This window comes from Schistocerca serialis, chromosome 4 (genome assembly GCF_023864345.2).
Source record: "Schistocerca serialis cubense isolate TAMUIC-IGC-003099 chromosome 4, iqSchSeri2.2, whole genome shotgun sequence".
NCBI lineage: Eukaryota > Metazoa > Arthropoda > Insecta > Orthoptera > Acrididae > Schistocerca > Schistocerca serialis.
Genome location: NC_064641.1, coordinates 596,870,515 through 596,883,769, shown reverse-complemented (window position 1 = coordinate 596,883,769; position 13,255 = coordinate 596,870,515). Strand labels below are relative to the sequence as shown.

Genomic DNA, 13,255 nt, shown 5'->3' with positions numbered 1-13,255 from the left:
AGTTTGACAGAGCACTGAAAGACCTAAGTCGAAACAAGGCCCCGGGAGTAGACAACATTCCATTAGAACTACTGACGGCCTTGGGAGAGCCAGTCCTGACAAAACTCTACCATCTGGTGAGCAAAATGTATGAGACAGGCGAAATACCCTCAGACTTCAAGAAGAATATAATAATTCCAAGCCCAAAGAAAGTAGGTGTTGACAGATGTGAAAATTACTGAACTATCAGCTTAATAAGTCACAGCTGCAAAACACTAATGCGAATTCTTTACAGACGAATGGAATAACCTACATTTCTAGCATTTGTAGACTTAGAGAAAGCTTTTGATAATGTTGGCTGGAATACTCTCTTTCAAATTCTGAAGGTGGCAGGGGTAAAATACAGGGGCTATTTACAATTTGTACAGAAACCAGATGGCAGTGATAAGAGTCAAGGGAAATGAAAGGGAAGCAGTGGTTGGGAAGGGAGTGAGACAGGGTTGTAGCCGCTCCCCAATGCTATTCAATCTGTATATTGAGCAAGCAATAAAGGAAACAAAAGAAAAATTCGGAGTAGGTATTAAAATCCATGGAGAAGAAAAAAAAGTTTAAGGTTCACCAATGACATTGTAATTCTGTCAGAGACAGCAAAGGACTTGGAAGAGCAGTTGAATGGAATGGGCAGTGTCTTGAAAGGAACATCAACAAAAGCAAAATGAGGATAATGGAATGTAGTCCAGGTAACTCGGGTGATACTGAGGGAATTAAATTAGGGAATGAGACACTTAAAGTAGTAAAGGAGTTTTGCTATTTAGGGAGCAAAATAACTGATGATGATTGAAGTAGAGAGGATATAAAATGTAGACTGGCAATGGAAAGGAAAGCGTTTTTGAAGAAGAGAAATTTGTTAACATCGAGCATAGATTTAGGTTTCAGGAAGTCATTTCTAAGAGTATTTGTATGGAGTGTAGCCATGTATGGAAGTGAAACATGGATGATAAATAGTTTGGACAAGAAGAGAATAGAATCTTTCGAAATGTGGTGCTACAGAAGAAAGCTGAAGATTAGATGGGTAGATCACATAACTAATGAGGAGGTATTGAATAGAATTGGGGAGAAGTGGAGTTTGTGGCACAACTTGACTAGAAGAAGGGACCGGTTCGTAGAACATGTTCTGAGGCATCAAGGGATCACCAATTTAGTATTGGAGGGCAGCTTGGAGGGTAAAAATCGTAGAGGGAGACCAAGAGATGAATACACTAAGCAGATTCAGAAGGATGTAGGGTGCAGTAGGTACTGGGAGATAAAGCAACTTGCACAGGATAGAGTGGCATGGAGAGCTGCATTAAAAATCAATCTCAGGACTGAAGACAACAACAACAACAAATCATCAATTCTAAATCTACGGATTATTTATGTATAGTATACTTTTACTTTACCAATTTTTGCCACTGGAATTTGTATATGGACTGCTAATTTTTTACATTGTTTCTGTTCACTTCTTCTACTCATCAACTGTCATGAAATCATATGAATTCTCTGTCTGAATACTTAATGATGAACCTTTCTCACAATTTCAGGTCTTCTGTCCCCTGCTGGGAGGAACTTCTTGTTTTCAATGAAGATATCAATTATATATTGACAAGAAATCCTCCTGTTATAATTATTTTTGAGATACTGGATATGATAAAATTGTATCATGCACTCACACACTATGAAAGCCAAGGTATGTAACTAGTGTGCATCCAAATGAACAATGTCATTTTATGGTAAGAGTTTCTACAGGAAGTGGAATGAAGTTCATGAAAATAGCTGTACCTTTAGTTATTTATTTATTTATTTTTTAAAAAAGAAACCATGTAAGGGAAAACTGAAGTATTATTTAATCCTAGTACAATTGTGTGTGTATTATACTCTTATATAAGCTACTAATGATATCAACTTTAATGCTTTCTTACTTTTATTATTAGTTAATGTTTCCAAAGGAAGTTTGCTCTTTGATTTGAAATTCCTCATTTTGTGGAACTGACATTTTTATCATAATATATATACATGTATTTTGCTTAGTTGAATGATGACAGAGAGGAGTTGGAGATTATGTTGTTGTCTTTGTCATGCCATACACATGTCAGGATAATGATTTCAACATGGGGATCATCATATGATCAGTGGCTGAAAAATATATTGATGGCATTTAATTACCTTCCTTGTTGCTATTACAGGTTCAAAGTGTGGCTGGCACAAAATAGCATGGGCATTCCTGAAACCTTTAGGAGCAAATGGCCATCTAAACATAGACAAAAAAATTCGTTTACAGCTGTATAAACCAAACAGCTCTAAAGAAATGGATTACCATGGATGTGAAGTAAGTGACTCCAAAATATGGATGTGTACTGCAAGCATTACACATATCTATTACATTGTGTACTCTCAAGAATATCTGTTACAAAAGAATAAGGAAATTATTTTGTAGATGCCTGTGTGCTGTTGTTTATGGCCTGCTTTCAGATAATCCTATCCATATATCAACATTTAACAATGGAAAATCTGAAATGGAATAACAGAGTTGTGAATTAGGATAGATACCTACTTGTCACATTGGGGAGGCATTGTGTAGCCAATTGGCACATTTAAGTAGTCTTCTGAATATTATTAAGCTATTGGACTAAGTCCTTCATCAGATGTAGACAAACAAGCACACATGCACAACTCACATCTATGTGACTGTTGTTGTCTCAGGATGTTGTGGCTCAACTGAAGTGAGTCGCAGCTGGGGTGTGTAGGCGGGGCACAGAAAAGGCTAATGGCAATGAATGGAGGGATAGCAGTCCAGCTTTACACTCTTCTGTGGTGATTATTAAATTTCAGACAAGTTTTGCACTCTTAAGTGAACAGAATCCCATGTTATTGACCTTGGTGACATTCCAGGTGATCCCTTGCCAGTTGCTTTGTACACCATGATGCTGGGGTCAATACTCTTATTTGTAGTGGATACCTATAGGCCAAAATCAAACAATGAAAAATCAAGGATGGTATTGTCACATACCTATAGGCCAGATTGATCATGTGTAGACTTTTGCATATGGTCTGGGTAAACGCAGTCCTCTCAGTTGCCTCAAAAAAATGCAATAGTTCTGTTGCATTTTCTTTGGGGACCCGAAGAGCCATAATTTGTAAGTAACATTATCAGCTGGTGTTATAAACCACAGTGATAATTACTTGTCAATGTTTCATGTCTCATGACATATGGAGTGCATCCCTATTTGATGGGTAATGTCACATGCTGACACAGTGTGCTCTATTACGCTGTACTAAAAATGCAGATTTTCCTTTACCCCAGCTCACCAGTGGTTGTATATAGTGCTTGCATGGCCAAAAGAGTATTGAAAAAGATGTTCCCAATAAAGAAACACAAACTACGTAATACATGATGGTGGCATGAAACTTTTTTGAGCAATTTCACTCCTGAAAGACTTGGTATTCATTGCATCATCATTTGCTTATTTCAGAATTAGATTATTCTTTTCATTTATTCTCTCTTATTGCAATGTAAACAAGTAATTCTAAATGTTAAAAGTACTCCTGTCATTTAACACGTTTTTTCTCTTAGTTCACATGTTGTTGTGCTGCATACACTTATTGCATATAACTCACTCACTGAGTCACTCACATCTCGTGTTCCATAAATAACTTTAATAAAGTTGTTTTAAGTACTCACATACTTACATTAATAATAAATAGTCCCATACTGAGGGAATGACTGTAGGGGGAGCTAGTGAAGGACACCTGCATTGCCACTCAAGACAAGGTCCTAGGTGAGGTTGTTTGCCATTACCTTCCTCTGACTTGTTATGAAGTGTTAAATGTGCATCTGTGTCATCTGTTGTATTTTCAGGAATGTTTAGGATGTTATAGATGTCTGTTTCTTCTGTTTAACTTGGCATTTAATTGACCTAAGATCCAACAGTGTGCATGAATTAATAGCTATTGGAGGTTTCTGTATAAATTAAAAGGAAGAGAGGTTAGATTTTAATGTTCAGTGATGTTGTTGTCATTATACATATGGTCCAGCCACATTCATGTGAGCACCATCTATGTTTGATGCCAACATGCAATAAGCATTCACAGGTAGCAGGTGGCAGCACTGCAGTGGTGGATATATAGTGTGTTGGCCAGATGTGAAAAACGGTTCAGTCGTTGTTGTACTGTGGAAATGATGCAATTTTTCTGATGTCCAAAAGGTCATGATCATTAGCATTTGGATCAAACATGGAAGTAATTCCAAAATGGAAAGTTTGTAAACTGTTTGCATGCCACTGTTGTTAAAATATAATGACCATTCACCAAATGTCACTACATACGGACTTCTGTAGCAGGTACCTCATTCATGCACCCATGCTGCTTGCTGATCATCAGTGATGAATGCTGAACTTTGCACACCACAACTGGCTTTCCAAAGGGTGGTGACAGGTGACCTTTTTGGCTGAATCACTTTTTGTGCTCCACCGACCAGATGGTCATTGAAGCAACCCCCCCCCCCCCCCCCCCCCCCTCCGGATTTAAACTCAGTTGACTGATGGGCTGTTTGTGCCACAGATCTTCAATTGTGAAACCTAACACAGCTGGTCACAGTACTGGAGTTGGTATGGCTCTGCGTCCTAGCGGTACTTTCCAGAACCTTAATGACTCTCATGCAGTATGTCTTGATGTCTTGCAGTTGTCCATGCTGCAAAATGTGGTTATTCAAGCTTCTAACGAGTGGTCACATTAATATGACTGGACAGTGTATGAGTAAGTAAAGAAAATAAAAAAAATGTGGACCTAAATGGACCTATACAAGGAGCCATTCTAGTTAGTAATACATTTCTAGTGGCACTTTTCTCAGTAAAACTCATAAATAAGCAGTTTCTCACTTTATGATATGTTTCAAAACATACTAATTGTATGAGACTAGATATCTGTTTCATCATGTAAATTTGAACCGAATAATGTATTAGTATATGTGACTATTTTTGAAGAACGAATCTGAATGTCAATAAATGAATTTTTTTGCAACCACAAAGTAAAAATATGGTAAATATCATACGAGTCAAACAGTAACTGGGAAAATTGTGTGTGTTATAAATTTCAAAGTCTACTGAAACATAATATTTACAAACAGATACAGTATACATTATAGATTGACTACGTAAATACAGTAAAACCGTACACATTGAGGAAAACTTTTTATCATAAAATTATGCAAATAATTGTTTCACCTGACAGACTTCTTGCAAATTTTGTTAGGTTTTTAGATTTTTATTCATGAGATGATAGATATTGTTTCCTGTAGAAGTTGTCAATATTCCTGTGTTCTTTTTTGATCATTTTATCCGTACAGCTGGCAAAAATGTACTATGCATAAACAATATAGTGCGTGCAACACATTTTTTTGCATCAGCCAATTGCCGTTGAAAAAATGTGGGATTCATTTTGTGACATGGTGTATTCCCACTTTAGCCCCTACACTTTCATGAAATTCTGATAAGTGGCAGCATTATATATAGCCTTCAAAATGGCTTCTATAATGAAGGCGCATATGAAGTAGAGAGCTGTCACTGAGTTTCTTTTGGTGGGAAACCAGATATTCAAAGGTGCTTACAGCATGTCTACGGAGAGCTGGCAGTGAACAAAAGCATGGTGAGTTGTTGGGTGAAATGTCTGTCATCTTCACAACCAGGTCACACAGACCTGACCAGTGTCTTGCATGCTGCTGAGCCACACACAGCTGTGACTTCTGCAGCATTCTAACATGCAAGGAAGCACATACATTTGAGTTGATCAATGAATTACAATCAAACACCTCACTCCACAATTGGATGTCTCTATCAGTAGTATTGACACACTGGTCAACCAGTTAGGGTACTCCTAGGTGTGTGCCTGCTGGGTTCCTTGCTGCCTAACAGAAGGCCATAAAGAGCAACAAAGGACCATCTCTGTGGAATTGCTAGTGCTTTATGAGGCAAGTTATTGAGGGATTTTGATCAGTAAAGTGCTACCACCTGATCATCCAGGCCCTTCCATTAAGTTGGTGTATGGCCATTACATTGAACAGAGATTATGTTGAAATATAGAATTTTGTGGCCATAAGAGTAGAGAGTAATACAGTGTATTAGAATTCTGAATAAAACCAACCTGCATTCAGAAAGAAAGTACTACATTACTTATTGAGTACCCTGGCACAAATCTGCCTGGTGGATTAGTGTCAAGGTCCGATGTGCCGGCCAACCTATGGATGGTTTTTAATGTGGTTTTCCATCTACCTTAGTGAATGGAGGCTGGTTCTCCTTCCTTATTCTGCCTCAGCTACACTGTGTTGGTGATTGCTGCACAAGCATCATTTCCACACATGCGTGCTCCATAATTATTCTACCATGCAAACATTTGGGGTTACACTCATCTGGTATGAGATGTTCCCGGGGAGGGGGGTCCACTGGGGGCTGAACCACACAATAACCCTGGGTTCAGTGTGGGGCGGTGGTGGGGTGGGTGGAATGCTGTAGCCTGTTGTGGGGTTGTGAACCACTGAGGGCTATGGCAGGACAAAGCCTCTCTGTCTTTACTAGGTCCCAGGTTTAATACATATATATGTACATACAACTTGTATACCACCAAGAGGTGCCACAGATAGCAACAATAATGGATTAAATTCATTTGGGTATATACACTCCTGGAAATGGAAAAAAGAACACATTGACACCGGTGTGTCAGACCCACCATACTTGCTCCGGACACTGCGAGAGGGCTGTACAAGCAATGATCACACGCACGGCACAGCGGACACACCAGGAACCGCGGTGTTGGCCGTCGAATGGCGCTAGCTGCGCAGCATTTGTGCACCGCCGCCGTCAGTGTCAGCCAGTTTGCCGTGGCATACGGAGCTCCATCGCAGTCTTTAACACTGGTAGCATGCCGCGACAGCGTGGACGTGAACCGTATGTGCAGTTGACGGACTTTGAGCGAGGGCGTATAGTGGGCATGCGGGAGGCCGGGTGGACGTACCGCCGAATTGCTCAACACGTGGGGCGTGAGGTCTCCACAGTACATCGATGTTGTCGCCAGTGGTCGGCGGAAGGTGCACGTGCCCGTCGACCTGGGACCGGACCGCAGCGACGCACGGATGCACGCCAAGACCGTAGGATCCTACGCAGTGCCATAGGGGACCGCACCGCCACTTCTCAGCAAATTAGGGACACTGTTGCTCCTGGGGTATCGGCGAGGACCATTCGCAACCGTCTCCATGAAGCTGGGCTACGGTCCCGCACACCGTTAGACCGCCTTCCGCTCACGCCCCAACATCGTGCAGCCCGCCTCCAGTGATGTCGCGACAGGCATAAATGGAGGGACGAATGGAGACGTGTCGTCTTCAGCGATGAGAGTCGCTTCTGCCTTGGTGCCAATGATGGTCGTATGCGTGTTTGGCGCCGTGCAGGTGAGCGCCACAATCAGGACTGCATACGACCGAGGCACACAGGGCCAACACCCGGCATCATGGTGTGGGGAGCGATCTCCTACACTGGCTGTACACCACTGGTGATCGTCAAGGGGACACTGAATAGTGCACGGTACATCCAAACCGTCATCGAACCCATCGTTCTACCATTCCTAGACCGGCAAGGGAACTTGCTGTTCCAACAGTACAATGCACGTCCGCATGTATCCCGTGCCACCCAACGTGCTCTAGAAGGTGTAAGTCAACTACCCTGGCCAGCAAGATCTCCGGATCTGTCTCCCATTGAGCATGTTTGGGACTGGATGAAGCGTCGTCTCACGTGGTCTGCACGTCCAGCACGAACGCTGGTCCAACTGAGGTGCCAGGTGGAAATGGCGTGGCAAGCCGTTCCACAGGACTACATCCAGCATCTCTACGATCGTCTCCATGGGAGAATAGCAGTCTGCATTGCTGCGAAAGGTGGATATACACTGTACTAGTGCCGACATTGTGCATGCTCTGTTGCCTGTGTCTATGTGCCTGTGGTTCTGTCAGTGTGATCATGTGATGTATCTGACCCCATGAATGTGTCAATAAAGTTTCCCCTTCCTGGGACAATGAATTCACGGTGTTCTTATTTCAATTTCCAGGAGTGTAGTTGAACTGAGCTTGGATGACAGATATAGGCACACCAGTCCATACGGTTTCAACTCCTTGCCAGAGTCCATCAGTTGTAGTGCCTACATTGTGGTGGAATGCCAGTCAATCATCAGCACATGACCAAATGTTTTCAATGGAGAATATGCTGACTAGAACAACAGTTGAGATCCCTCCATATTGAGGCAGGTCAAGACAGCACAAGCAACAGGAGTCTTGCATTGTCTTTTGAAAGATAATGTTGCATATACCTTGAAGATAGGGCAAAACAACTGGCCTTAACATGTCAGAAATACAATATAACACCAGCTGTTCAAATTACTGAGTATGTGAAACAGGTGTGATCGTGTTGTGTACACAATTGCACATGTGAGATTGCAGCCCTATAAATGTCAACACAGTCATTAAAAGGGAGATGTGGCTGTGCATGCACATTCTGTTCTGATGGGAGAGGGAGGTGTGGCTGCGAGTGCGTGTGTGTTTTGACAGCTAAGGAGGCATGCCAGTCATGCTCAAATAAGCTCTGAAGTGACTGAATGAGTGTGACCGGATGATCAGTAGATGGCAGACATTGAGACTACGAGAAGTATCACATCTTTAGGAGAGGTGGGGGGGATGTAAACTCAGGCTGTGGTGCTTGATCTGGGAAAATCTAGGGATGCTCAGCCATTGGTGCAAACTACGGAAGGAGTACTGGCCACGGTTGAACTGAGTGACCAGTATAGGCACTAAATAAACTTATAACTGGACCAGAGTAGATGCAGAAAAGTCAGAACACCATTACAAAGAGAAAAGTAAGATAACTGCATCAGTGAAAGTATGCATTTGATTAAGCAAGTAGTTTTTAAATTATTCAATGTCAAAGGTTTTATGATTAAAATGAACTTAAAAAATTAATATCTCAACAATGCATTGTGCATTTTTCATAAATTAAGTATCCATGGATATGGCTCATAGTGCTCTATCAGAAGACAATAAGAGATTTTTATAAACATTATGTATTTTAAACTGCAGGGCAGAATAAGCTTTCATACACAAAAGAGTGATATTTCAGTAAAATAATTTTCGAATCAATGAAAATACTTACAGCATAACAAAGTAGTCTTAGATATTGATGTATAAATGAACTCAGTTTTATTAGTTTTTATTTATTAACAAAAAATATCTGAAAGTAATGATTACACTAACAAAATGCTAATTGTTGAACAAACAAATGACCTTAGCAGTAAACCAAGTGCAACAGTGGAAAGCAGAGTAAATCTAATTGCCAACTAATATATCACACATATGTGTACTGTAAAATAAATAGTTTTATAATTGGAAGGATGTTGCTTTGACTCATAACACTGCGAGTACTTAAATAAGCAGTTGCAATTTTGATCACGGGTAATTCATTTGCTAGAGGCAGAACTGTGAACACGTGCATAGGTGCAGCAAAAAATTTAGGACAACTAACTATATGATTAGTATTTTTCATGTGTTTGCATCAAACACTTATAAATATTTCAGTGAGTTGACCTAGCAAGCAGACTAATAATAAGTCACACTAAGTGAACAGGACAGAATTCTAAAAAAATTTCTGTTGTTAATTTAGTGCGTGAACTGAATGAGTGGTTTTATTTGGTTGGTCAATGTGGAACTTTAATTTTAAAGTATATGCTGAATGAATTTTGAACTATTTCTGAGAATTTTATTGAAACTTAATTAAGGCAGTAGTGAGATACTTTGGTGGTTTTCTTTTATTTTATTTCACCCAGTTGTTATGTTGATTTCATGTTGAGGGAAAATAGATTAATAAATTCAGTTTTATTTAAATAAAAAAATACTGTGACTTGTGAGCATTAATTGTTATTCACTTCATAATCCTAACTGCATATTTTAATTATTGAACATTTGTGATTTGACAAATGTGACTAATTGATTCCTAGATGGCAGTATAGCCAAATTGTAATAACCAACCATTCATTCTGAAACCAAGGAAGAGTGCTTCTGATTCTTTCAGTTTGTAATTCATTCAGTCACATGTGTTAGTTCAAGAGCAAAAAAACAATTGTTGGTAGCACAATTATTGCTTTTATAACCACTACAACTGCACATCCAAAACATTGTGCCAGGTGATAGGACAGAGTGACAATGATGAATGCAATCCAGCAATGTTATTTCTCTGTGTAACCTTCATACACAGATATGTCCATCATGGTGCTGTACACAGAACTGAGACTCGACTGAAAAGATAGGATGTTGCCGCTCCTGTGCATGGTGCTGTCGTTGGATGAACCACTATTGGTGAGCCTCTGCCTGTTGTCTCATGAAGGGGTAATTGTCACAGTTTTCACTACCCTGACACTATGTGGTGCTCTAAATGTTGTTGCACTGTCTGTGTGGATACTTGTCCTTCGTCTTTTCTTTCTCAGTGGATGTGATGTGACTGTGTGAATCTGCATGACCGAGTGAACAGTATGTCTCTTCCCTTGGGCACTTCTTGTGGAGGACCACTGTGATTTTGTACGGTGCTGAGTATAGCCCTCCTGAATCTGTTGATTCTGTATTCACATTTTTGGGAGCCTGATCTACATCAGCGACAATATTATGGAATAATAACTGTGTTCCCAGTAGGTCATGATCCTGCTGCTGTCAAATTCAGACACATGGTGGTAGGTGTTCCTCCTGCTTACAGAAGTCATAGCACAATATTCCCACAAGTAACCAACATTCCAATGCATTTTCATGATGAGACCCAAACTGAGAAATCTCTCCTTATACAGGGTGTTACAAAAAGGTACGGCCAAACTTTCAGGAAACATTCCTCACACACAAAGAAAGAAAGTGCGTTATGTGGACATGTGTCCGGAAACGCTTACTTTCCATGTTAGAGCTAATTTTATTACTTCTCTTCAAATCACATTAATCACGGAATGCAAACACACAGCAACAGAACATACCAGCGTGACTTCAAACACTTTGTTACAGGAAATGTTCAAAATGTCCTCCGTTAGAGAGGATACATGCATCCACCCTCCATCGCATGGAATCCCTGATGCACTGATGCAGCCCTGGAGAATGGTGTATTGTATCACAGCCGTCCACAATATGAGCACGGAGAGTCTCTACATTTGGTACCAGGGTTGCATAGGCAAGAGCTTTCAAATGCCCCCATAAATGAAAGTCAAGAGGGTTGAGGTCAGGAGAGCGTGGAGACCATGGAATTGGTCCGCCTCTACCAATCCATCAGTCACCGAATCTGTTGTTGAGAAGTGTGCGAACACTTTGACTGAAATGTGCAGGAGCTCCATCGTGCATGAACCACATGTTGTGTCGTACTTGTAACACACATGTTCTAGCAGCACAGGTAGAGTATCCTGTATGAAATCATGATAACGTGCTCCATTGAGCGTAGGTGGACGAAACCAAAATGAGCTCTAACATGGAAATTAAGCGTTTCCGGACACATGTCCACATAACATCTTTTCTTTATTTGTGTGTGAGGAATGTTTCCTGAAAGTTTGGCCATACCTTTTTGTAACACGCTGTATACAGATTGTAGGCGGTGTTATTCTTACCTACTTTGTGCAGTTGAAATCATAATCATTTGCACATTAAAAAATTGGCATGAAGTGAACTGCATGTTTTGCATGTTGTCTTTGTCCTGTTGCAATTTTAATGCTTACAAGTAAATGTTAGTAACTCAAATGAAGTAGTAAATGCAACTCTAACTTTCTGTTAATACTAAAGTGGACACACAATTAAGAAATGAATATTCTTTCAGGCATACAGATGGTGGAAGAATGGTTCATGGAAACTGTATCCATCATCACTTTATGTTATGGTGAAAGGTATAACAGAACCTAGAAATTTACCACCTTCTTTACGTTCTCATGTTGCCTTACAGCCTGAAATTTCCAGCAGTGTACAACTGAGCCAAGAATCTGAGCCTAAGAAACAACAATCACATCAGGAAAGTGTAAGTATTCTTGTATTATAAACATTTTTATGCAGTTATGGGTCCTAATTAGAGGTTGATAAAGTAATTGTTTTGTTATCACTTGTATGCATTGTTTGGTTTTCACATTTGATCATGTAACTGAAGAGTTCTGCCCTCTTTGGTATAGCCTGTATCTAAGAGACATTTGTGCAAATGTTACCTTGCTCAGGGATTCCTCACTGTACATTTACACAGTTGCAACTGGCTTAAGAGGTGTTTTAGATAGTCTGTCACCTTAGTTGTGTTGTCATGTTCCACTTGTCATCTGGCACATATCAAGAAAATATGATATTGAACGTAAACATTGTGTCAAGTGAATGTTAACATTTGAACCTGTTAAATGTAGTTATCCTGTTAAATGTAGTTAAATGTAGTTAATTTTTGGCCTTCTAGCACTTAATTTAACACTATGCTGATGTGGGGTACTGGTTTATCTGCCACTGGTCTGTGCTGATATGATACAATAAACATTCAAGTCTTCAGTCGTGAATGCTTAGTGATTTGCTTCCTATGATACTTACTATCTTCATTTTGAAACTGACTACTGTGTTGTAACATTTTAAATTTTTGTGTAATTATTGTTTCAGATCATAAAATTGTTATTTCATATGGGGAGATGAAGTAATAAATTAAATAATAAAGGGAAGCCTAGTGGGTTTATGAATGAAGGAGACATAGTTTATTAAGTTAGATTTCATATTTAAAGTGTGTTTATATACTTGATCTATAAATAATGAAAGGAATAAAGGTATCATCTCACTCGAGTAGTTGAGGGCTAGGGATCAAGCTGTAGATGGGCACATAAAAAAACCTGAGAGCTAACTATTAGAGAAAAAAGACACACACTTGTCTACACTGTACCAGCACTACAGCATGCCAATGCTGGCTACTTAGGGGTCAGTCTAGAAGATGGTAGATAGCCTTATGCTGTCTTGCATGGCCTCTGATCAACCATTAAAGTAGGACTCAGAGCTCATATCATGAGTTGAACATGTTTTGTAATTACTACAAGGTGTGACTATAAAGAAACTGGACTGGTTGTTGTGCACATTTCCAGATTTGTCAATGACAAAGAGAAAAGTGGGCGAATAATCTTTGAACTCTCCCTGACACATATACAAAATTTAATGTTTCTGTGGTGGTTAGTCTGGATGTAAGCCTTCTTA

At 39.9% G+C, this 13,255-nt stretch overlaps 1 protein-coding gene across 1 annotated transcript in view; it reads left to right on the top strand.

Moving 5' to 3' along the window:
• Positions 1–13,255, top strand: part of LOC126475358 (jouberin-like) — a 270,176-nt gene that overhangs the window by 119,239 nt on the left and 137,682 nt on the right. Inside the window, exons 3-5 of the mRNA XM_050103172.1 lie at positions 1,560–1,705; positions 2,202–2,344; positions 11,874–12,068. Of these exons, the coding sequence (XP_049959129.1) occupies positions 1,560–1,705; positions 2,202–2,344; positions 11,874–12,068 (484 nt within the window). The remainder of the gene's footprint in view (positions 1–1,559; positions 1,706–2,201; positions 2,345–11,873; positions 12,069–13,255) is intronic.